General features: G+C 40.7%; 1 protein-coding gene and 2 long non-coding RNA genes across 3 annotated transcripts in view; all 3 read left to right on the top strand.

Moving 5' to 3' along the window:
- The first annotated feature begins 7460 nt into the window (after nt 1-7460).
- On the top strand, nt 7461-15318 carry LOC139767076 (uncharacterized). Its single transcript, XM_071696042.1, has 9 exons — nt 7461-7930; nt 9223-10354; nt 11216-11345; nt 11865-11989; nt 12243-12362; nt 12656-12790; nt 13233-13341; nt 13774-13918; nt 14386-15318. The coding sequence occupies exons 1-9, from the start codon at nt 7487-7489 to the stop codon at nt 14473-14475; spliced, it is 2430 nt and encodes an 809-aa protein (XP_071552143.1). The 5' UTR covers nt 7461-7486; the 3' UTR covers nt 14476-15318.
- A 1660-nt stretch (nt 15319-16978) lies between these two features.
- LOC139767202 (uncharacterized) lies at nt 16979-18656 on the top strand. The gene is made up of 3 exons (XR_011717011.1): nt 16979-17276; nt 18261-18397; nt 18583-18656. It is a non-coding gene; the product is annotated as an uncharacterized lncRNA (long non-coding RNA).
- Nucleotides 18657-19406: 750 nt separating this feature from the next.
- Nucleotides 19407-26921, top strand: part of LOC139767133 (uncharacterized) — a 55071-nt gene continuing 47556 nt past the window's right edge. The window contains exons 1-2 of the long non-coding RNA XR_011717000.1: nt 19407-19506; nt 19902-19984. This is a non-coding gene — a long non-coding RNA (uncharacterized lncRNA). The remainder of the gene's footprint in view (nt 19507-19901; nt 19985-26921) is intronic.

The raw sequence follows: 26921 nt of genomic DNA, 5'->3' as shown, positions 1-26921 counted from the left end.
CCACTAGCAAATGGTCTCTCCTTGTCACACATAACACTTTGACAACACTTGATCAGAGAACTCATTCTTAATAACTAGATTTCTTGTGAGCACCATTTGCTTAACCTGGCTTTTGGCAAGTTGGTAGGGGCATTAGATAGAAATTTAGGTTGGAACATTAGAAATACACTTTAGGTAGAAGTAATCAGAACCGTAGGTAGGAGCCTCTGAAAACACTACATTAGAGTTGCCCTCTTCTTGTGGCCTGTTAAAAGTGAGGCAATGGAAGCTAGAAAGTGACTCTGGAGTTCATAAGTTATGGAGACTTTTCCCAAAGAGGACGGGCTCAGAGATATAGATAGATAGTATACAATATATATAATATAAAATGATGGAATGTATATAATACAACTGAATAACCTTACTGTGGAGGGTGCTTGCACCCCAGCTGTGATCCATTAAGAGGCCACTGTAGGTTATATGCAGCTCATGGTAAATTCATTCAACATGTAGAGATATCTATAATTTTGCTGACACAATTTTTCCCATCCTTGTTATTTTTACTCTCTGTTTTTTTAACATGTGGTGCTTATGTTTTAGTTCTTGTTTTCATAGTTCACTGACTAAATCCAAGTTTTGGAGTCAGGAGATTTCAAAACAGTGATGAAGTCACAGCCGGTACTGACCACTGAAACCCTTTTTAATTATCATCCACTAAAACCATTGCTATTGCTGGATTAACAGGGTTGTTAGCCAACAGAATCATCATCTGTTATCCTTGTAAATAGTATCAGAGGGGTTTTTATCATTAGAGATATGTTTCCTCAGTATTTCCTTCATTTTTTTTTGTGATACACCTCCTCACTCAACAATTGGGAAAACTGAGGCACTTGATAACATACTTTGCCAAGGAATAGTTCCAATTATTCCATCTAATGGCTGCATCTCCTTGAAGGACAGTAATTAACAGCCTGGCACACAAAATTCTCAAATAGAAATGCTTAGAGTATAGTGCTGCAAAGATTGAATGCAACTGATGGGGATGGAATACTGATTTGTGTAAAGCAAATTAAACAGTGCATGGGTTAAGCTATTGGCTGCATCCACTTATGCATTCCGCCATCAGATTCATCTTTTCAATCACATTTTACATCCAGCTTTCTGGCAATCCAGACTGCCTTGGCATTCCTATTCTGTGGTTACTTCTTAAGATGTTGTGCATGTCAGTTGTTTGAATTCTTTACCTCCAGGCACTGGCTGTAAGGGAATCAGGTGATGCTGTCAGTCACAGCTGGAGAAATATCACTCAGTCACCCAAACATCATCATAAGGAGTATTTGAGTCAATGTTCTGCACCTAAGGAGCAATTAAAATTTCATTATTCAGCAAAGTTGCTTGAGCATTTCCAGCCCATTTTTCATACATTATTCTGCTCAAACCTTTGCCTTTTAGTAGTTACTGTAATTACACATCACTTTGATCATTCAAACACAAGAATTGCTTTTATTAACATTTCAAGTCAATCCTCTCTTAAACATATGACCAAGGCAATTCAATGTGTTGTCCAATTTTTTTTATGATGCTCTGAAAGTATCATCCACATTTTTGTTCAGTTGTAACCCACTATAAGATTTGCATATCTTATTGCTGTACTGTTAATAAACAATAAACTCTGGTTATTTTATACATTTATTTCAGACCACTTCATTATTCTACCTTCTACTCTCACATATGCTCTGCTTCCATTGTAGAGGCTCTTACCTGCATTCATGTAATCTTCTGTTATATTTCTAATACCTCTGCTAAATTTATGAATACTCTTAACACTTTCTCCTTATTTTATGATAGTAGACCATGGGAGAGGTCTATGGTGCCTAGTTGCTAATAGGGAGCTGTGATTCTTTGCATTACACATGACAGTTAGAGAATGGATGTGAGCAGATGCGAGCTTTCTTCATCTGTTCCTGGCACCACCTCACTAACATGGAAAACAGCAATCAGGTATGAAAGAAAAACTTTTTTTTCTTGATTTAATTGCTTTAGAAGTGCTAGAATCTACTTTGCATACATCTTCCCCAGAAATTCCATTTATTCCTAGTTTGTAAGGGGTTTAGTATAAACTTTTCATGAACATTCAGAAATCTTATACACAATAGGATTTATGTGTAAAGATATATTTCTTTATGATTCTTTTGGTAATTTTTACAACCTTGATACAGTAGAGCAGTTATTCCCTTATTTACTCATATACAGTAGAAGAGTTATTCCCATATTTAATCATATACAGTAGAACAGGTATTTCCATATTTAATCATTACAGTAGAACAGGTATTCCCTTATTTAATCATATATAGTTGAACAGTGATTCCCTTAGTTAATCATATGAAATGCCAATTTTTGGGGCTCTCATACAAGCTTTCCTTGTTCGTTGTGAGGGGGTTTCATCTCTATTCTCTACCATAAAACTCATCACCCCATCTGCACCTTTCCTGTTTTTTAATCTCATTACTGCTCTGTGAAAGAAGTTACTGTTTGTTAGGGCAAAGATGGGTATGTCTGAAGGTATATTGGTAGTCCTGGTGGTGTTGTATGGATGTGAGTCATGGGCCTTGACTGCAAGCGAAAGGAAAGAGATGGAAACATTGGAAATTACATACCTGAGGACATATGTAGTGTGAAAAATGAATGTAATGGAGAGGTTTGGTAGCAAATTGTGTAAATGAGAGAACTGACTGTGGTGTGCTGCATTGGTTAGGACAATGGAGAGGATGAACATAGAAAGACTGACTGAAAGGATCTATATGTCTGAAGCTGAGAGAGGAAGGAAGAGGTCAAAAAGATGGAAGGATGGAGTGAATGGATGTCAAGGCGTCAACATTCAGGAGGGCAAGAGGCATGCACGTGATATAATAATGGGTTCACCGTAGTATATGCTGGGGGCCATATGTAACATTCAAGGTAAATAATCTGTGTGGCTGGCTTGTGAATGGTAGACTCTGGTTTCAGTATATTGCATGTTATATGAAAGCAAGGGAGTGGATTGAAAGTGAGGCTATTGTTCGTTTGTTCCTGACACAATGTCACTAAGGTGGGAGAAACAATTGTATATGAAAAAGACATTTCATCCTCCTGAAATTTCATCAACTTTGTATTTGTTTTGCAGTATCTCTACCCTCATGTTCCACTGACCCTCACACTATATCTCGTGTATCATCATGTCCACCAGTTCTGTGAATTACTCTCTTTGCCTCTTATGAACATCTTTCATTAGCAGTCTCATCCCGTTTAGCATAACTAATTCTGAGCAACCAAGCAGGCTGAAGTATTGTGGTTTAACCATTATTTTAGACTAAATTATTTAGTAAACTCAAAACACAGAAGTTTAGTCCCCCGAAAATTATTTAGTAAACTCAAAACACAGTTTAGTCCCCCCACCACACACACACACACACACACAAATAAAGCACACAGTCACTTACAGACTGTTAACCCCTTCAGTGGGTATAGGACTTTGACCCTTTTAGTGCTTCAGGCTTCATATGAGGAAATCCTAGGATGACTGCTCTAGGCTTCAGTTGAGTATCTAATCTTTAATCTGAGCTACTGTTTGATTCCATCAATTGCCCATAGATATTGCTGGAATTCTCCGATCAGTACTGAAAAAATATTGCATGCCACTGTCACCTGTAGATCATAGCCACAATCATATAGTAAACAGAATAGTTGATGAATGAATTATGAAGAGAGCATTTGTACATTATAGTTTATAAATAAAGTAGAATTGAAAGAAGTATTATGAAAATACTAACACTCCCTTGCTGTGAAAAAAATATAAGTACACTTTCAAAGATTTAGCAGCTGTACTCATGAAAAGGAGGAATGACAAAACTTGGAGTATGGTAAAAAGAATGGATATACTAAGAAATATAGTAAAAAGAATGGATATACTAAGAAATATGGTATAAAAATTTGCTGTAAAGGGATTTTAGTTTACAGGTACATAATGACCTGTAATCTCGTCTGATAGTCATTTCCAAAAAATTGTTTGCCTGTGAAATGATGCATAGGCATCAGAGCAGAAATGTATATTCTGCATTGTAAAAGTGTTGCCATGACAACAACAAAAGGTGTAATGTACTTGAGGTATTCAGAGATAAAAAACACCAAGTTACATTTGAACTGTCAATATGTTGTTACCGAGATAAGATTGTTCACTGATGAGATACACTCCAACTTGACCATCTGCTATGGTCTCACCACATTACCATAGACTCATGAGCCCAATAGCAACACCTTAAAGGTAACATCTTTCATGTAACCTCATTGAGATACAGAAAATATTCTTGTTACCCTAAGGGAGTGGAGTGCTGGACAAAAAGGGTTATTAGAATTATGGATTTAAGTCCCTTTTTATGACTGAGTTTCTATTTGTATTTTTTGTCATTTTTTTTTCAACATTTATGCTTTGTGCTGGTGTCTACTTGTTGGGCATTGTAATGGGATACAGTGAGCAGTGGCCTGATTTGTCAAAGGTACTTACAAAACTTTGTGACCCATGGCTCTCAGGTTGGGTAGATTCACCCTAAAATGGTCCTCTGTAATTGCTTACACATAAAAGACTTTGGTAGAATAAAGTGACTTGAATGGCAGACTGCTTTTGCTAGATGTCAACATTGACCATAAGTAGTACTGTTTCCATTGTTCATGCCTGTAGATGTACAGTTTGCAGTTTTCTTGGCGTATTCAATATAATACATGTGAAATTTTATTATTTTGCGATTATCATTGTCAGCTGATTTTGCATGTGGTTTTGTTTTGAATCAACAAGCACGTCAAATCCAGTGAAGATCCTGACTAGATTCATCCAGTGTGATCTATCCCCTTTGTAGGAAGGAGCAATGGGGTGCCAAACGAACATGGGACTAGGCTAGAGCCATCTGTGTTACCGAAGACCACCTTACCGATGCCTCTAGAAGTGTCCCTAGTATGTAAAATGCCTGTTTTCCCGGTGTCTTGTTAGTATTGTATAAAGGTGTAATATATAAAAGGCCTTGCAAATATCTTTTGCTTTTCCTGTTGTTTTAGTTATGCATTTTCAACTATAGCCCATGCTTCACATCTGTACAACATTGTTGAGACTACTGTACTTTCAAACATGCCCAGTTTTGCCTACCCAGATAGTGCCCTCTTTTTCTGTACATTGATGCAGTCATTATTTCTTTTCACTTCCCTTATGGCCTTTGCATCTTCTGTAAACATTATCACATTGGAGTATATCTTTACAGTCAAGTTTTCAGTATATTTACCGTACCTCGCCTCTTTTGTTTCTGATGAATTAACAATGTATGTCTTTTTTTTTAAGCATCTGTATATATTCATGCCTTACAATTTAGAAGGGTGAATATGTCTTGTTTTCCTCTCTGCTGCTTTCAGCATTCCCTCTGCACCTTTCTTAAATTTAATCATTACCTGGAGGAAAAGAACAGTTGTTATTCAGAATGGTATATACTAAACTGAATAAGCATAGTAAATTAAGAAATAATCTTTACAAATACCAGACCATCACTCGAAATAACTGCACTAAAATGTAAAGAAATTACATTTGGTTAGAATTCTCATCTAATCAAGAGGTCTTAAAAATGTTTGGCTAATTTAACCGTTATATACGAAAAGATTACCAATAGTTACACAAAAAAGAAGTAAGCGTAATATAACCACATTTTTTTTTCTATGGAAGGCCAATGAAACTCCATATTACCGGAAAGTCAGACATGGTTATACTGTGCGATGATAAGATAAATGAATGCTTTGGGAAATAGTAACTGGGATTAGGGTATTCCCTCTCTACTTAAGTCGATAACTACTTTTCTTGGATTGACTGACTACCTCATATATTTACATATTCATCTAATGTGAATCCAAGCAGAAATGTGGAAGTGATTTTAAAACCATTCCAAATTTAAACAGAATTCAGTCTATCGTTCATACAGTGCCCTTGGTTGCAATACGCAGATTTTTACCTAACAACAGTTGGATTTAATCAAACAACCAAACCAGGAGTATTAAGCCAATCGTATCAAAAATTCACATTGGTCTATGGCGTCAACAAACCTCTGACAAGCGAGATACCAGCATTTCGAATCACATTAACCAATAAACCCATGGTAACAAACCTTAACCATCCTAAAAATATCGAAAAAAGGCATTGCACCAAAAGACGAATTTCACTGACAAACCACTGCCGTCATAACTAACAAAAGCCCCGTTGCCAACAAACTCCTTGCCTGAATTAATTTGCTTCACCAACAAACCATTTCTAAGGAATCGAGTGGCTATCAAACCACTGGCAAAACCACGGTTGCCAACAATGGTACCAATTTTACCAGTGAACTGGCCGTATCAATTGCAGCCTATCATAAGCAGGATGTCAGACAGGTGGTAGGGATCCCACGGTACGTGTTTACCAGGGAGGTCCGCCCTTAGCGTCGTCACCCTTACGCTGGAAGTGAACGTCCTGCACATCATTGCTTCCTCCTCCTCGATTGCGGCTTATCAAATATGACGCGCTGTGTCTGTGTCACATGTTAGAACTTCCAACAGTGACTGTTACTGCCATATGTTTGACTTTTTTTTTTTTTAGCAATTTGAGATTAAAATGTACTCGCAATAAGAACATAAGAACATGTTTCGTGCGAGAATACGAAATATGCAGATTTCATGTGGGTTAGGCAAGAGAGGCCACAGGGGTTTTACAGAGCATTTTGGGTATGCCTTTAAGCTTAAAACACAGCTGGACTGTTTTTGAGATAGTCAATTTTCATTTCTTATAAACTCAGCGGCGTTGGTAATAATTGCATCGTGATCGTACAATACCGCTGCTGGAGAGGTTTCGCAAGTCGAAAGTTAAAAGATGTAAGACGGATCTGTTCTTTAATATTTGTGCCTTAGATGCCCATGTGCTTGGCTTATAGGCCTAACTTTTATAATCCAGTCCAATCTAACGTGTGTGCGGTTGTGTCTTGGCTTTAGAACGCAGGTGAGGTTTTTGTTTCATTTAATCCAAAACTCTGATGGCATTTGTTTTGATGTGCGATCATACAACATACATGGAACTCGAAGTATTTTAACATAGCACGGAGAAGATTCATACGATGTGGTCTCAACATCGGATGCCCATTAATATCGCTACTGCATACAGTATTATACCTGAACAAGACATAATTTCGTACGCGTCTTGTAATCTCGGGGCATAGTTTCATATCATGTTCCCCAAAGACAGATTTCTCCTTGCGCTAATGTGTTGGGTGTAAGGTGGGGAAGAGGTCAGGTAAAGTGAAAGGGGTCAAAGTTAACAAACTCCCCGTGTCAGACAGTTCGTGTACGATAAAGCTGCGGCATTAACTGCGTCAGGTGGTCATACGCAGACAGGTGACCCTTCCTCCCAGATAAGGCGGAGTATATAACCCCCTCCCTACCGTTCCTAGCAACGATATCCACTGAGGTCGCTATGGTTCTCAGCTCACCGAGGGCGGTAGTCGCCACCGTCACGCTCGGCCTCCTGGCCGTAGCAAGCGGACAGCGACTCATCTTCGACTTCGAGAACTCCATGGACGGATGGACGTCCTATAGTGGTTTCTGGCGATGGACGAACAGGAATGACCTGGACAATACCTTACCAGGTTCGAACGAAAACGGTTTCGTCGTAATGGACGAAGCGTTCCGCAGCGACGAACTCTACACGCCGTACTTCGATGCTACCCTGGGTATCAACTTCACCATGAAGTTCTTCCTGAGATCCCGTTGGTATGGCTCCAGTAACATGTACGTGGCCGTGCACGAGCAAGGACGGCCGAAGGAAACCTTCCTGGACCTACAGGAGTACGCCACGCCAGACACAAACTATTGGATCACTGTCACGGCAGAACTGCCGCCCATGGACTACCCCATACTGGTGCGTTATCCTCCCGGAAAACATTACTTATAAGTCTTGTGATCGATTGGTACATTTGTGTTCGTCTTATAAATATGTATACATTTATACACACACACACACACACACACACACACACACACACACATATATATATATATATATATATATATATATATATATATATATATATATATATATATATATACCTTATTTTTTTAGCCCCATTTTCCCTTCCATGGGGCTTCAGTGTATAGGATCACGGCTCAAGAAAGTGCGGTGATATGTGTAACTCTTTATAGGATGAACATACGACATTTAAAGAGTGTAGACTACTGCGTCTTCGATAAGGATAAGGATGTTTGTGTTGATAATGTTGGAGAGATGGGTGGTAACCAGAACACATGTGAGAAAGCATAACTCGAACATGACTGGGGAGTGTAGTTTTAGATGGGTGTATATCTATTGGAGTGGCGTTTTGGAATCGATGGGTGGGCAGTTGTTTATTACTTGTCCAGTCATTACGGAGTGTAAATGTTCTGTTATTATTGCTTTGGAGTGTGAAGCAGCGGTAAGCTTTTTACTTCTACTTGAGGGTTAGTGGCTGGTGATAAGGTTTTTCAGTTGGAAGGGGCCCAGCGCTCTTACATAGAACCATGTGCCAAGCACGTTGAATTGTAATGGCAGTATTCTATTTTTTTACTTGATTTTGTAGATTTTGAATGTTTGTGGCTGCCAGACAGCTAGTGAATGTTCTCACTGCTTTGTGTTTGTATAATGTGCACCGTTGTTATGTTTAGTTTTGGCAGGGCGCATAACCAGGCAGGTGAGGCGTAGATTAGGTTGGAGTGGATCAAACTGTTTGTAGAGGACATTAAGAAACTTTGTTTCTCTTGTCCAAATCTGGTAAAGGTAAGTGTACCGAGTGCGTTTAGTTTGTATGTGGGAACTTTGTGTCGATGTTTGAGGCGTGGGGAGTGAAAGTCATTTATGGTTGTGAGAGTTTTGTTGACTGGGAGTGTTAAATCATTCAAGGTGATGGAAGGGTACAGGTAGAATTCATGTCTGTCAAAGGTTAAGACGACGGATTTCAGTGCAAATGCAGGCATTCTGATTTGAACGAACTAATGTTCTGACTGTACGATTATAAGGTCATATGCATATGAGGGGATTTTCACACCGTGGATATATGTGTATATATACATATTATATATATATATATATATATATATATATATATATATATATATATATATATATATATATATATATATATCGTGAAGGGAAATCTTTGTTTATCGTATCACCGGCAGCTGTCTATATACTGCTTCACCGGAGTGGTGGCACCACCTGGCGACCTCATGTATGGCTGCGCTGTTGACCAGATCCTTATTAATGTGTACACCGATGCCACTACCAAGACTACCACCACCACCACCACCACCACTGCCGCTGCCACTACCACTACTGCTGCTGCTACCACCACCACCACTGCTGCTACCACCACCACCACTGCTGCTACCACCACCACTGATGCCACCACCACCACTGATGCCACCACCACCACTGATGCCACCACCACCACCACTGATGCTACCACCACCACCACTGATGCTACCACTACCACCACTGCTGCTACCACCACCACCACCACTGTTCCCACACAACCCCCGACAGATACTACAACACACATCCCAACTGATATCTCGACTAACGTCCTAACCGATACCCCGACAGACGTCCCAACCGATACCCCGACAGACGTCCCAACCGATACCCCGACAGACGTCCCAACCGATACCCCGACAGACGTCCCAACCGATACCCCGACAGACGTCCCAACCGATACCCCAACAGACTTCCCAACCGATACTCCAACAGACTTCCCAACCGATACCCCATCAGACTTCCCAACCGATACCTCGACAGATTTCTCAACAGATACTCCAACAGACTTCCCAACCGATACCCCATCAGACTTCCCCACCGATACCATAACAGAAGTCCCAACCGATAACCCGACAGATTTCCCAACCGATACCTCGACAGACTTCCCAACCGATACCCCAACAGACCTTCCAACCGATACCCCGACAGACCTCCCAACCGATATCCCGACAGACTTCCCAACCGATACCCCGACAGACGTCCCAACCGATACCCCGACAGACTTCCCAACCGATACCCCGACAGACGTCCCAACCGATACTCCGACAGACATCCCAACCGATACCCCGACAGACTTCCCAACCGATACCCCGACGACCGAGGGGACCACAGGGTCTCTCATGTTCGACTTCCAGTCCTCCTCACAGGGGTGGACGATGAGCCTAATGAACGCAGCCACCTGGGGGAGAGTCCTCTTCGACAGTGAGAACCTCCCCGTGGGCAGCCCACCTGCTGGCCCCTGGGTGTTGCATATCGCCTCTATGAACACATTGTCTGGTAAGCAGGTGGCAGCATGCCTCTCAGTGGCTCTCTATACATGTTTCTATCATGTGAGCTTTCATAATATTGTTTCAGGCAATTTCTAAAAAAAAAAAAAAAAAGACTTTCAAGTGCGTATACATTTAGGAATTATCTTTTTTTTTTTCTCAGTTTGACTACGTTTTTTTGAACAATGTCACACTTTTGAAGTTTTTTTTTTAAATTGTCTAAACACGTTTTTCAAAGGAATTCACATTAATGTCTTGAAAACTGTCGAGAAAGTTTTTTTTGGTAGTTTTCTGGTATAGTTTCCTAAAATCTTTCTTAAGCTCTGAAAACTTATAATCAAAGATATTTCTTTCCTTTGGGACACACCCGTCTTTGTTTTACTTTGAATTGGAAGCCTATCCGTCAGCAATGATTAGAGCAAAAACTAAGAGTTTGTAACGAGAAAGAAAAAACTATTTTTTTTACGGTAGCTGAGACGGCATGGGTAACTGAGTAAGCCAGCTAACGAAAAATCTATGCTTATTGTTTATGCTTGCTATGCCACTGTGAGCTCGTTCTGACACTAATGGTTTTGTATGCCTCAGATCTTGCTCTAGACTACGTCACTCCAAACATCAACTTCGTTATGTAATAGTTATAGCTTCCAGATACAGACATTTTCTGTAACTATTGTGTTAGAGAATATGTCCTTGGAGTAATCATATTATAAACATTTAAATTGAAATGAATTGTCTAGCCTTCGAGGGTAGGTAAGAGATTCAGAAAGTACGTGACTCATCCACAAGATCTGAATTTTCCCCTCACATGTAACTAATACACATTTATTATCGACATTATGCTAAAGTAAGGCCTGGGTTGTTTACCCAACAGGGACGGTGCTGGCGCAGAGTCCTGAGCTGAAAGCAGTCAGCAATACCATGAACATCTCCATTACTTTCTGGATGGACGGAAGCTCAGAGTTCCCGTGTGACCTGAAGGTCCGCAGAACGCACGGATTTAAGTAAGACGTAGTAACGAAAATCTGAAATGTTTTAAACAAGAGTATATTAAAGCAGTGAGGGTTGGAGGCCTAATGACCTTCCTCATAGGTCACTGGCCGTTAATACCAACAGATTAACTAAGATTTATCATACTTAATGATTTGACACAATTCATGGAGTCTGAACTAATAACTATTAGTCAACAGCCATAGAATTAACAATGTACAAAGGGACAAAAATTTTGTCAAAATCTCTTCTTTTGATACTATCTTGACGGTGTTCCCGTCTCTATTCTTTTCAAACTTAGTTTTCATAAGCTTTAGATTAAGTGTATTTGAGTGGTTGACGATTTCTGGCATAACAAACCTAGCATCATACATGTAGACTGTCACTTATACTCGTGTAAACGACAGTATTGACCCCTGGCTATGAATGGTGTGACCTTTGACCTGACCCTCAAGACCCACCCCCTAACATCTGTAGCACTAGCGAGTGTTCCACTGACTTCTTCCCGTGTTACACTGAGCTCCCCCCAACAGCAACTTCGACGAGGCGCTTCTGGTCAACCTGGACGCGTACGGCGACCAACAGAACCACTACTGGATCACCTACAGTGTCAGGCTGGTTCCCCTCCTTATCGGCGAGATCTTTTCCATCGTCCTGGGTAAGCGAAGGGTCCTCTCTCAATGTCTCAGTACCTCTCTCTCTCTGTCACTTCAATTTTCAATCTACTTTTCCCTTATTTCCCAGTCTCTCTCTCTTTACATTCCACGTTTTTCCTCTCCGTTCCATTATTTTTTCATCGTACCTTCAAGTCTAATGTCAACTTACGATTGTCCTGTATTTTGCCGTATATCAAGTGACCTTCACATTGCCTCGGCTGACCACCACCCCTTCCTCTTTGGCCTCCCCTACAGAGGGTTCCCTAGGCGGGCATCCCAACAACTCTGTGGTCGTCAACATGGTGGAGCTGGAGGGCGTGAGGGTCGTTCCAACCCACTCTTCCAACTTCTTTGACTTCGAGGATGGTCTGTTGGGTCAGTGATTTAAGTCATATTTTCCTGTTTGAGTTAGAAAACGTTTTATTGGAATAGTTTTCTTTACTAATACACTTATAGTCAATGATGACATATTATCCATTTTGGAAATACATTTACAATTTAGCTTGTAAATAAAATTAACGCTTAGCCCCATCATTTGTCATCTTTATTTCTGGTGCAAATTGAAGTCAGGTGCTTCATAACCACAAAAACGATTGACAACTCCAGGCAGGCTTATTACTCAAACGCCTCAGGTACACGATATCAAACGCTCAATGTCTGGGTTGCAGGCTGGTCGCAGGGCAACATGGATGGCGGACGCTGGAAGCTGCAGAAGTGGAGCGAGCTCGACCCCTCCTTACAGGTGCCCAAACCCTCAGACGGAGAGAATTTCCTCTTCGTTGAACGATTCGACATCCATTCGGGTGAGGAACAAAGATCATGTATTTGTCATGGAACCGTCTGATTGTCTGGAGGGAACTGGTGATTACTTTTGACCCCTGGAAAATGAAGGTGTGGTCGGCCCGAGGCTCCTCGCTCTATGTTTTGAAGGGTCTGTAATATCACCCGCCTCCAAAGGTAGCTAGGTTTTTTCTCTTTCTACGTGTGTACAAAGCTTTCTCTTACTTCGTGTGAGTCTTTTTGGTGGGTGTGAACTTCTTCATAACATATTAGATTCCAAAACAAGTTGAACGTATGATAATAATAATCTTATTCAGATGCTTTTTGGCAATTACAATGCGCCAGGGTTTGGTTGGCTTTGAGGGGAAGGCAACACTTTGTTCCACTCCAGCCTGTTCCACTCCCGTACGTATTAAGACTACATAGTAATTCTAAATGTAGATGTGATCAATGTTATTCCCACAGGTGTGATCACAATGGAGTCGCCCGCTTTGTGCGTGGCGACGCGACAGAGGAAGAGGCTCCACATCAAGTTTTGGGTGCGAGGTTCTGTCGTCTACCCCGCCGTCCTTAGGTTAGTGGAAAGCGTCTTGTATACATATCCTCACACGACACACACACACACACCAGTTGACTTACCTGGCGTGTATTGTCTGCATTTACACTTACTGATCCTTAACTTTAACGAAAGAAAAATGTACTTCGTCCCCATCACCAAAAATACAGTTATTGCGAATTCTCTAAATGTAAAGTTTTAGTGTGTTACGAGGACTCCGACATGAGAGGTTTGAGAACTACGTAAAGAATGAATCACAGCAAAACTGTATTCCATAACCATTCAGTAACTTCAAGTAAACTTGAAACAGTCTATTTCTGAACTTCGCTCGTACTCACCAATAGCAAAAGATACGTGAATTTGTTCTACAGTTATCATAAGTAACCAAAAAAAAAAAAGCGAGTGTTGATTCACATTACCTACATCGATGGTGTTTTGACGATCTTCCAGAATGCGTACCAAGTCCGCGAGCGGCAAGTACGATGACCTTCCCTTCCTGAACCTAGCGCCCTACGGAGACATCAACCACCCAAGCTGGATCCAGCACGACGTGGATTACTACATCCCTGTGAGCGAGCATGACAATGGCTTCCAGGTGAGGGGTCTACTTTTTGTGCGTGTAAAGATGCGCCGGGTCACTTTGTGTGTAAAGGTTGGCTTAGTCATTGAGTGTGTATAAGATTTCGTCAAGATTAAGCTTGGCACGGGATCTTTTCGATTATAACCCGATTTCGGATGGATATACACTGGGTGCCATGACTGGCATAGAAAGGCTTATATTTAATTGTAGCCTAGTTGGCATAGAGAGGCCTATATTTTATTGTAGCATAGTAAGGACTTAGGTGGATGAGTGTATTGCGTAACGTGTGATGAAGTGCTTCGATCCAGAGAAATTAAATTATCAGTTCTAAAGCCAGGACTAAAATGTGCTGAGAATTTTAGTGAACCAATTATGACAAATGTTGCATCTGTCGGTTTGGTTACGTGCGCAAAATAATGACAGTGCAGAAGACTTGTGCTGATATCCTCCTGGTTAACTCTTGTATATTATTTTTCCTGCAGCTGGTGCTGGAGGCAGATCTAGGCAGCGACCTGTACAACCTGGTCGCCGTGGACGACCTCAGTATCACGACCGAGTACCTCACCGACTGACGCCTCGGGAGAACTAGAAACCTCCAGCGGGTAAAAATACCTTAGAGCAACGGTACCATGAAGACTTTACAAAAGACGATTTTAGAATAAAAAGAAAGTATGTGTATATTTATATTATAGCTGACGAAGGAGCTGTAACATTATGTACTTCATAGTCCTTCATCACACTGTAGTAACTAAACTCTTCATTACGTATTGTGTGAAGCATGCTAATACTGTATTGTGTCAAACATTCTGATTTGATTTCATTTGTATTTTCAACACCCATTCTTCCCACTGATCTTCTCATAGACGTAGTGTGCAATCCTGTTAATATTTCGCACTTAGTGCCAACTAGGCTGCTTTACTTCCATTAGGAGGAAAATATCCTTATTTTCTAATGTTATTTGAAAAAGAAATGGATATTTATGGGAAGCTGTTTATATCAAGTTGCTGGGAGGTTTATGTGCTATGTGGACATAGACGCATTCCAGCAATCGAGCCACTTCCAGCAGACACTTTTATATGTTGAAGAGATGGAAGAGGCACCATCTGCGTTGTTGTGTATTCGACTATAACACTGAAAATTAGGGTACATTTCGGCTCTCTAGGTTGGTTATCTGGGCTTTATCCCCACTGACTGCCAGAGTCATTAAGGCAATCTCAAGTTATAACCACCAATCAAAAAAAACTTGATCACTTTCTTCAGGTGTTCAAGATAACTCAAAGACCATATATATACGCTTTATGCATGCACCGTCCTTATGTGGCCGTTAGGAGGAAATTTGGTAGGGCTTCATAGGTTGTGCTAATTTCTAGAAGGGTTTCACCTACTTTCACGTAAATAAACCGTACGTTTTCTCATTTTCGTTTCTCCCCTTCCCCCTCGTATCGTCTAACTTAACGCCGTAGGATAAATGTTCTCGGATCTTATCATCTCCCTTCTGTATCACTTCGAGAGAGTCCACTGATATATATTTTGTTTCCTAAACTCATTAGATATTTCTGTGCTGTCCCCAAACTACCTATTAAACTCAAAAGACCATATGGGTCGATGGCCGTAAAAACCCAACAAACATTAACAAACATGTTTTGTACCTATATAGTGGTATGATTAGTACTACGGATACTCATATACTGTGTTAATAACAGTAAACAAGAAATGTACGGATTTCACTTATGAAAATGGAACAAAAAATTTGGCAAACTTGCAAAATTTACTAAGATTTTAAGCTATACAATACAAACTAATCTAATTTTGTTATAATACAACTATTTTGTATATATAAAAAGTTCATTTAGAGTGTTTACCTTATAATTTTCCAATTTACCTAAGCTTGCATGATAGTATAGGGTTTCATTACAATTGCCAGTCTATTAGATAATAAAACCCGTGGAATAGAAAATGCATTTGAATGTATAACTACTCTATTTTATCACTGATTTCCCCTCATCATCATTATTACACATTATGCATAAAACAAGATATTTTGTTAACCTACGTTGGTATGACAGTTGTAGCATATTGTGACGTGCCATGAATTGAATATACGTGGGATGAAGCAATTCATCACATCTTAGACAACACAGACACACACACACAACCATCTAATGACCCATTACACCACAATTATACAAGGGCCGACCTGTGCCAGTAATGGCACCCCGAGCACACACACACCCAACTAGTGCCAGTAATGGCTCGCGCCCCAAAATGGGTTGTCATCGACAAAGTCCGTGCTATACTTTAGTCTTGACGAATCTTCACACACACACATAGACATGTGATACATCAAAATGTAATGAAATTCTCGTATTCGGACCGATATCAACTCAACGGGATTCAAGAGTTTGTACAAAAGTTCACAATCGGGCGTAAGAAATAAAGGAGATAACAATGAAGAGTGGGATAAAGAGCGGTGGTATGGACGTAAACTAGGGCCTAACGAGTCTCTCACAACAGAAACGTTTGCCAACTTTGTCATATATCAAGTACTAAACGTTAGATTTACATAGATTCAACTCTTTGTATTCAGTTTATGAAATGATCTACATCACTGTATTACTGTTAAAAAAAAATTATCATAGAAAACAAATGAAAAGCTTTTTCAAAGAAAATGAGTCTAGTCCAACTTTAAGGGTAACATATTCAACTGGATGGATTATCCCAACCCCAAGGTAAGTTATAATATGAATCCTGTATTGCACGAATCTTCTGAATCTATTCCTGAGCCACTCAAATGACTTAGCTCACTCGTTCTTACTATCGTTAGTGTCAAAATTGATCTGTTCACTGTTGATACATAGGAAAAGCTACGTTAAACTACATCCACCAATTAAGATTTGGCGCCTTCTGCAATGGTTCATTATTAATCTAAGACCAGATTATAGTCACTATATATATATATATGTATATATAGTCCACGGGTGCTAAGGGAGAGTTCGTCAAGATACATATGAAGCTTCGCAGGAGGCGCGAGGCTTTGGAACCAAGGAGTGCGGCAATGCCAGTTGGGTAGTTTGACTTGCGTGTTCCTTGTTCAGAGGTAGCATGGCTTCGCCACGGACGACGGTCAGTCAAGTATTTTTGCTCGAGCTGGACACGGGTGTGGAGGTGCTTGTCAGAGCGATGTGTGTGTCTCTGTTACTACCCGGCGTACCGAGGGACAAGTGCGGTATAAGTAAAACGGTGTCACGACAACAGCAATGACAGAAAATACGAAAAAATCGTAGACAAATACTTCACTGGCCACCACAACGTCATGCAAGCAGTTTCATTGGAACCGTTCTATGAGTGGCTTGTGTGGTTCGTCTGAATTCTCGTGAGTAAAGAAATTTTACGTATCACTTGTATTCCTTGTAGTTAAGTGAGAAGTATGCATGTGAACATAAGACTATAAAATGGATTGAGTTATCCACCTATCTAGCCAAAAACTATAAAGTATATTTCCCCACTCATTATCCTGGTTCAACTTGATAAACTATTTGTATTGATATTAGGGCAATACCGTCGTAACTGAATGATTCATATATAGTTACTTATCTAAGAAAAACAAAGTTGAATCAGACGGTTAGTCTGGGTTGAACGATCCTTGGCAATTGTTTCGGCCATGCCCACTCTTCTCGTCCGTCACAAGCTATAACCACCCGTATGACCTTCCAAGATGGAATCCACACTTCTCTGTTGAAGGTCAACCTCGAACACCCATGAATCTATAATCTATACTCCTTTATAGGTAGGTGTTATATCTTTTAACGTATTTTGAATTTTTTTTTTTCTCCGTGTTTTGTCCTATTGCCATCCAGTTTTATATATATTTTATGATTTTCGTTGACCATAGTTTGGTATTATATTGCTATACTGAATTTTGCTGTATATCGCTGTCCGAAGACAATAATAATAATAATCCAAACGTAATGTAATGAAACAATTGGGCTGGGAATGAACGCTTTGTTTATCGTTCGTCTACGTGTTTAAATACCTGGCCATCTCATTCCGTAATACGCTAACGCCCAGCCCAAACATAAACCACAGTAACTAATACTTTTTTCTGTTATTAATATAGACCATTAAACCAAGACATTCAAGTATCAGAATCTCCATATATTAGAGTCGAACCAAAATGGCTAAACTAGTAACAGCACTTGAGGACAATTATTCAAATAAAATAATGAAAATACGCTTCACCTTAAGTATCAAGTAGTTTCATATTAGTCCTTCGTAAATTGATTAGGTAAATATCATGTTTGAAACGTTGATAGCCTTCCTTTGTGAAATATTATGGTTAAATGTGACTTTTTTCCAGCTTTTTAAACGTCCGAACCGAAGACTGAAACGAGCTTGCCGGCGCCGACACAAAATGTAAACAGACCGGTAGTTACCACTGGGCGGCTGGAGAGTGATCATGCGACCGGTGATTCTAAGAACAAACTATGGTTAAATGTAAGTATGAAACTTTTTTTTTTCTATTACCATATTACTAATATGATTAGATATATGGGCTTTTTGATTTGAACCTCTTTGGAAGTAGCATTTGTACGTAACATATGGAATTAATTGCGTAGTTTCAGCGATTGTGATATATGAGAAGCTTTTTCCAATACCTCCGCCTTGCTTGTCTTGTTCAGGTAACATGGACGGCTGATTGTTGACCAGATACGTGGACTTTTGGATGAGTGTTTCTTGAACGACGAGGTGTTAAGGTAAGAGGATGCCACTCGAATTCATGGATGTTGGATGTCATTAAAGGTTGAGTAGTGTGCCATTAGGTTTGGTGTGTTTTTAGCTAAGCCACTTACACTTTAGGTTGGGTGTCGGCCACGGAACTTGTAGATGGTAGGATGTTGCTTAAAAACATGCAGATAGTGAGACGATGGTAATGTATAGTGAATAACAATAAAGGCAGGCACAGCCCAGCCAGACTGCACACGTCGTTGCATTACGGGACTGCCAGATGTCGGTAGTTTTGGTCATTAGTCATCTGTCATCTTTTATTACAATCACTAAACGTAATACTTGTGAAATCTGCTCGTTTAAAGTGATCCGTATTTCAGCTGTCTGTTTTGAGCACAATTTGAGGATAAGTAATGAAACATTTTGCCTGAATCATTACTTTGTTTTAGTTCGTTTTATGACATTATAAAACCAAACCATCCTATTTCTTAATATTCGAAAGCTAAGCCTAAGCGTAAACCACAGTAACTAAATTTTTTTCCATTATTGATGAATACCATTGAATTACATTCAAAATACCAGAACTCCATATATTAGATAGTCCAGCCAAGATTGCTTAACAGCCATTACCCACCAAGAAACAGAATTTAAAGATACATTTCACCTTGCATATCAACTAATTTCATATTCAATTCTTAGTAATTCAATTTGGTAAATATCATGTATTAAAATTAATGTCGGTTCCCTGCAAAATACACTGGTTAACTTTGACTTTCTTTTCAGCGTTGTTCATACGACTTTACACATACGAGTAGTAACCACGGTGTATTCAAGGAGTGTCACTAACAAGCGTTTCTACGAACATCATGCTATGAAATGTAAGTATAAATCATTTTTTTGTAACTACCAAGTTTTTGATTTGACTTGGTATATGGTCTTTTTGTTATGAACCTCGCTGGAAGTAGAATTTGTATGTAACAAATTGGTCATCTTAGTTAAAAGTATGTCTTAAACATTGTATGCATTGTGATTTGTCGAACCTATCAAAGCAATTATCCACTCAATGTTAATCATTACTGTATGAAAATTTGTAGCCTAGATAACGTAATCAGATATTCTACACACTATTACATATCTTCATCAATCTAGAGCAGGGAATAAGTTATTTTGATGCAAGTTTGATCAGCATTCCGACACTGGAGTATTGCCATGATCAGTGGAAGTAACTGCGTAGTTTCAGTGATACTCATATGTGTGTGTGTGTCTTTTACAGGTGACACGGACGGTTGGATGGATGTTGGTAAGACAGTACGTGGACTTTTGGATGACAGATGAGCGACGGAATCTTAGTTAAAGGTAAGAGGATGTCTCAAATTCAAGGATAGCGGATGTCATCTAAAGTAGAGAAGTTGTGTGCCAGTTGGGGATTTAAAAAGTAGGTTTAGCTAAGCTGCGTACACGGTAGATATCGCCTGAGGTACCTGTAGACTGTAGAATGTCAATTAAAAAGATTGTTGATAGTGGGACGATGGTTTTTATTAAAACGTCAAACCTGGAACTTTAAACCAGCCATGTTGAACTTGGGTAAGATCTCATTTTACAATGTTGTGCGTCTCTTAATGTATGCTATATCTTGTAGGGAAGGTTTACTTGAGTGGGCAAGGCTTCCTTGAAGATAATTTTGATGAATTAACGTCTTAAGATATGAAGCTAGATTATGCCAAGCATAGATAAAACTGAAAAGAATTCGGGAAGTTAGGTAAGGATGCAATGATTAGGGTAAATAACTCGATATACGCAAATTTGGTATGATAGAATCAATACATAAACTCGCACTCATGGTTCATGTAGAAGCTAAAATGATTTCAGTATGTCGAGAGTGGTTTATTTCGCTCGTGTTTTTTGCGCATAACCTTGTATCAGTATGGGAATGACCAGTAGTGGTAATTCTGGCCATTTAAATCCATTGTTTATCTTTAATTACATTCGAAAAATGTTTCGCTCGTAGCAAAATTTGATTTTTGAAGTACCTCGTATTTCAGCTTGTCTGTTTAGGGTACATTTTGAAGATTATCCTTCGAAGGCATCGACCTTCGTTAAGTTTTTAGTTATGGACGCGAAAGAGCGTGAGGGGGATTTAAATTCTGTTTCCGTGAGAGGGAGGGAGGTACTCCTGACGAAATTTCCACTGGTTTTGACATCTTATGTACTTGAATTTCTCATGAATAGCAACATTTTTTGCGTGTAATCATTACTAGCAGCATATTCATGTTTTTGTATCTGATGTTTAGTGTAGGCTTTATATTTGCCCAGAGGGTCAGGTAATGTTACTATACAGGATATTTACGTTGATGTAGTAAATGTGTACAATTAATTCTTCGTTTCAGGTAAGTCCAACCAATTCATTCACCTTGACAGTGTATTATACATATGAGAACAGTGATAATTGAAATGTAATGCCGCAGAGAGATGTTAGATAATTTAATGTCTGTTGATGAGAAATTAGATGGGGGATTGGAGTACTACCTTAAGGTACTGCAAATGCTCATGGGTGTTTGATAAACCATTGAATGAGGTTTGATACCTGGCATCTTTGGATGTGGATTTCATAGTTGTAATAGTGACCCATGATATAATGTAATTTGTGATGTGTGATATGGTGATGTATCATAGGCATTATACAATATTAAGTGAAGTAAAAGTAGTGTTTTCTAGTGGTGTATATCGAGTCTAGCATATTTAGCATTACGATAACGAAAATCAACTTGGGAAGTTTGTGGTAGATCAATGAATTCGTCCATCTACATGACTAAGAATATGAAGGCTCTGTTTCGTGGTGTGGGTCGTCTTATTTAAGACAGGACTTTTCTCTTCATACTTTAATATTTTAACAAAATGACATGTCATTTAAACTTCGTATTTTGCAGCTTTTTTTTTTTGGTGGGATGCTTATCTACATTTAGAAGGAAATGGAAAGTTCATATCAGTTCCCCAGAAAAAATTTCTGAAATGGGCGCATGGGGAATAAGAGTAAAGTTTCCCCTCTAAAATGCCTTTTACCCATTAGAGAAAACGGGTGTGCGTGTGGACAGGGCTAGGCTGGTGTGGGGTGGATCGGAGGTAGGGGGCGGGCGGCACAAATTGTTGCTTCCGACAGCGAGAAGAATTACTCTGACACCTAATCTCGCAAGTGCTCTACCACCCAGCTGAATTTTTGCGTTCATAAGACGCAGGGAGACATTATTCTCGTGTCCTCAGCCCGAGAATCGGGTGTGTGTTTTTAGGGGTATCACGTGAAATTTGGGGCAGGGGAAGGAGAGGAGGTCCGATTATTAAATAGTTTTTACGTTGGAAATTACGCGTGTACTCGTTTTATTTCATAGAAAGCTAGAACTAGTAGGATAGTTCCCGGAGTTACTTGTCTATGAAGAAGGAAACAAAGCTGAGTTATTTGAATTCAGCTGTCGTACAATCGAAGCATATAGGAGAGAGAGAGAGAGAGAGAGAGAGAGAGAGAGAGAGAGAGAGAGAGAGAGAGAGAGAGAGGATCCCTTGAGACGGTTACAGATACGCATCACCAAATCTACTGGGCCCGGGAACTCCCACAATGGGATCCAGTCCTGTTATCATCCCGACCAGTAAGTGAAGATGACCCCAGATGACCCAGGCTTCACTCACGACCTCCGCTATTATGTTATTACGGGCGATGGCCTCTTAGTGAGAATTGGTGTTGGAGGAGATTTAGCATTTATTTTTTTTCTTGTGTGCTGTTCTGTATGGTCGAGAAGAAATTGAAATTACGAGGAAAACGAGCGTGAAAACCGTTATTGAAAGGTAAATTGAAGAAAACGTATATTTGATTTTTTTTTTTTTTGCACTATGAGAATTTGAATAAAGATGAATGGATATTAGGTAAATGATCGCTCCGTCATGGCTTCATGTGTTATTCATTGTTTCTTCACTGCTGTGAATGAGCAGGTGGAATGTAGCCTCCTTGCTCGACTTTTGCAATTTTTTTTTCTCTCGTTCTGTAACCACTTGAGCACGACGGTCCAGCCCCGGAGCATCTGACGGTTAAGGTGTTGAAGGTCAGAGGTCAGGTCATCATCGTAATAAGGGCTGGTAGTACCATCGTGCTCGAGGATAGTGCTGTGGTGCTCGGGAGTCGTACGACGATGGTGGTGGGGGTGGTGAAGCGCCGTACGGTGGTGCTCATGGATCGCACAGTGGTGCTCGAGTCGGACAGTGGTGCTGGGTCGCACTGTTCTGCTCGGGGGTCGTACAGTGGTGCTCAAGGGTCGTACAGTGATGCTCAAGGGTCGTACAGTGGTGCTCGAGTCGTACAGTGATGCTCAAGGGTCGTACAGTGGTGCTCGAGTCGTACAGTGATGCTCAAGGGTCGTACAGTGGTGCTCGAGGGTCGTACCGTAGTGCTCAGTGGTCGTTCTGTGTTTGTAGTGGCTGCACTTTGATAGCCTTCACCCCAGATGTTTACTGCCTGCCGCTCCTGATTGCATTTGAGAGAATCGGTTACAAAAATTCCATTTAACAATCTCCGAACCGATTCATTGACTGTGGCACCATTTGCGTCAGGTCTCGGCCGAAACCTGTTTGTGTATGACTCGGAGTGACGGAGGTGTTTTTTTTCCCTTATACTCTCGCAGTTAATAGACGTTTACGTTAGATTTGGCGGGTATGCCAGCATACACGAGTGCAAAGAAAGATGTTATAGGAGAAGGTACGTGGTTGTGTGTATATAAACAATTTTAAGGGTTGAATGTCGTATTTATTTTCCCGAAGGAGAATTTCACGTTGATTCCTTCATTATAAACCGACTCTGCGACGCTGGCAGTATGAACTAAATCCTCGGCAGTTACTGTGATATCATGAACGAACCTTTATAGTCTCGCGGGGGAGCGTCATCCGTCATAATCACAGAGTACCGGTCCAGCCCGGGCGAGGCTGCCCGAGGAGAGGAGAGGGGGCGCGGGCGCGCTCAGCGGTGACGGGTGGAACTGAGGAGCGGAGGGGCTGGGCAGGGTGGCGGCGGACGAGCGCGCACACACACACACACACACACACACACTGTGGATGGAACTGGTTCTCGTGCTTGGGTACGACTCCACCAGACAGCAAACTGATGATAAGTGATGAGAGCCGGCTAGGCTGGGTCTTTTGTCTGCATCTTAGCGGGAAATCTCATGATTTTGCAACCAATTCAGGTATTTCGCTATTTGTACACTCGAATCCAGGCAGTAAATACGTCCAAATTTTTTTTTTCCTTTTTGGTTGGTTTGATTCGGGCGAGCGAGATACTGGGAGCAGCCCTAGCCTGTTGCAGGAAATGGATTAGGTTACACTGATTTTCTGTAGTGGGTAGCGTAGACCTTCAGAGTTAGGAATATGTAGCGGAATTTTTTTCATATTAATTTTGCGTCAAGATTACAAGTTTAAAAAAAAGTTTTCCTCGGCATTCATTTGTCATGTCAAGAGGTATTTTTTTTCTTTATTCAAGGACATTTATGTCTCGAACGAGGTTATGTGAAGCGGCTGATTAAAACCCTATTCAGACTTCGTATACGGGTGCTAACACACGTTTTCTTAATTGCGAATTCCAGGTCCTCATTCTCTTAGGCATTAACGCTACTCCCTACAAACTGCCACATTTGTTCTCGTAGCATAACACGATATTAACCATAGCATAACACGGTGATAATGTTAACCATAACATGACACGGTGATAATATTAACCATAGCATAACACGGTGATATTAACCATAGCATAAGAAGGTGGTAGTAATAACCGTAGCATAATAAGGTGATATTAACCCTCCAGATTTTGACAGTACGCGCGTTGAGGAGGGCGATAGAGCGCTAGGGCGTGGTGGCATTAAATTTGACCTGATCCTCTGGACTTAGGGGGGGGTCAAAGGCCAGGGAACCGTATCTAAAGGTCGTACCGACGCGCTCAAAAGGGTCGTCGAACCCTCGTGCTCCACCATCAGTTCCGATGAGCGGAAATGAAACTAATAGATTTTAATTGCACGAAGTCCACTGGGGTCTTGCACACCTCCATCTTGAAGTATAAAGTGTTGGGTTGGACTACCCAAGATCAATCAACCATACCTAACTCCCGAACAAGAGGGGCCTCCGCTCCCTGGCTCCCCTCTTACCTTAACCTTCCTTACCTTTTACCCAGAGATGGCGCGAGGGAAAACACAGTGGGGCATGAACGACGTGGCAAAATAACGTTTCATTCCACCGGTACCAACTCGTCGGCAAAATTACTCCTCTGCTTAGAATTTTTACCATAGTACGTGAATATATCTATGCCATCAACCCACAGACACGATAGTAACTTCTCTTTTGTTCAGTTGTGATAGAAATCGTGATGAGACGATCCGTTTACTCGCGAGATTTATATATATATATATATATATATATATATATATATATATATATATATATATATATATATATATATATATATATACCAGAGGTTACCCTCCAACGCCGTTTTCTTCAATACATTAATGTTGGCTGCTGGCAGGACCAGGGCAACCGCTTTGAAACCCACCTACCTCCCTCCTCCCTTCCAACTCGTTCCTCACCCCTGCGAGTACGAGGGGTTCACTCGTCGCACCGAAGGGGTCAAGTCATTGTACTGGAGGTGGTGGTTTACGTCGTCGCAACTTGATGGGTGATGACCGTCGTACTCAAGGGGCTTACAAGTCGTAATCAAGGAGTAAGGGTGTGGTGGTTAAGTACGCTGTGTATAGAAGTACCTTATCTTTACTCCAGCGCGCGCGCACCCACACACACAGTAGCCTATACCTGTACGGCTTAGTGTGTGGGAACGATCCAGTGTGGGCAGTGCACGAGTGTGTGACTTAGAGTGTTTTGAGAGAGAGAGAGAGACAGAGAGACAGACATTCTGTAACCGTTTTCTTCTGAAACTGTGTTTTCGAGATCAGCTTCTCCAGGACCGACTGTCGCACTGAACACCCGGCACGATAAGGCGATTATGGTTCTGATGTCCGACGGCGTTGTCATCCTTAAAGACACGGCTTAAAAGTGTTGTTCTTCTCAGCCCAAGATTAAGGTGGGAGGAGGAGTCGGATGAGTCGCGGGTCGCTAAGCTAAACTGAACGTTGCACAGCCTCGTCGTAATGATCATTTTAACCTGTAGTTTATATATCAGAGAAACTCCCCTTGGGCCGTTCTGATGCAGCCCTCTTATCTAGCGAATGTCGGCCTAATGTACCTGCATCGTAAGGGTCACTCTGGCTCACGTCCTGATAAACTGAGAGGTGATTCGGTGAAGTCATCTTGAAGCAGTTGTCAATATCAATTAATTCTGTCTCCGCCCAGAACTTTACATAGACGAAACTGCCTCTTCGCAGTGGACCGGGCCTCTGGCTACGGTTTCCACAGTGGTTTGCAGCTAATCATTCGTGCGAGGAAGTTCAGTTGATTCTAACATAGGCACGAATTACCCAATTATAATTTACCGTTATTTTTTTTCCTTCATAAAGCATTGTCCTCTTCCATAATTTGTCGGTTTTTGAATTTTTTTTTCTTTGGGTGGATGGAGTTCACACGACTCCTTAAATAGCCTTTCTGGTTCTCTCTCTCTCTCTCTCTCTCTCTCTCTCTCTCTCTCTCTCTCGTGTTTAACTTGCCAAAAGAACTAAAACTTAGGTTCCTATATGGATACGTTTGATCTCATTTACATAAACGGAAAGTTGTACGGGTGTATACTAATTAACACCAGGGCTCTTGTCGCTCAAACTTTCCGCCCATAGCAGTAGCGGCAGATTCCCGTTTTCTGCATTTATTTTCACCCATTTTTTCTTTTTCTATCAGGGTTGCGTACGTCGGATGTAAAGGTTGTGTTAGGCGTTTGTGTCCTCCCTCTCTTTGTTGATGCTAGGAACGACATGACGGATTTAAGAAACAGAAGTAGATATACAGGGTGTCCCTTCCTCCCCCCCCCCCAAAAAAAGACACTTTTTGTCACCCTATAACACTATTTTTTTTTTATCTGAGAAAAAGAAATAAAAAATTCAGTGAGGGAGATCATCAGTTGGGCATGTAGGTCCGCCTTATTCATACTTTTTTTTCCTGTTTTTATGTAATATTTTCCTAATGTTTGAATCGCCACACTTCCAGGAACCTTGCTGCTAACTCCTCCCTCAGTTTCCGAAAACTCGATTCTCTCTCTCTCTCTCTCTCTCTCTCTCTCTCTCTCTCTCACACACACACACACCTAGCCGTCAGTCGAAGCAGTTTG

This window comes from Panulirus ornatus, chromosome 59, assembly GCF_036320965.1.
Source record: "Panulirus ornatus isolate Po-2019 chromosome 59, ASM3632096v1, whole genome shotgun sequence".
In the NCBI taxonomy this organism is placed as follows: domain Eukaryota; kingdom Metazoa; phylum Arthropoda; class Malacostraca; order Decapoda; family Palinuridae; genus Panulirus; species Panulirus ornatus.
This window is presented reverse-complemented; position numbering and strand designations above follow the sequence as displayed.

Bases quoted from the DNA above. Each gene is read 5' to 3' on its own strand.
- LOC139767076 (XM_071696042.1), top strand. From the start codon at position 7,487: ATGGTTCTCAGCTCACCGAGGGCGGTAGTCGCCACCGTCACGCTCGGC. The intron at 7,931-9,222 runs GTGCGTTATCCT...TATCACCGGCAG, and splicing joins CCATGGACTACCCCATACTG to CTGTCTATATACTGCTTCAC. The intron at 11,990-12,242 runs GTAAGCGAAGGG...CCTCCCCTACAG, and splicing joins GATCTTTTCCATCGTCCTGG to AGGGTTCCCTAGGCGGGCAT.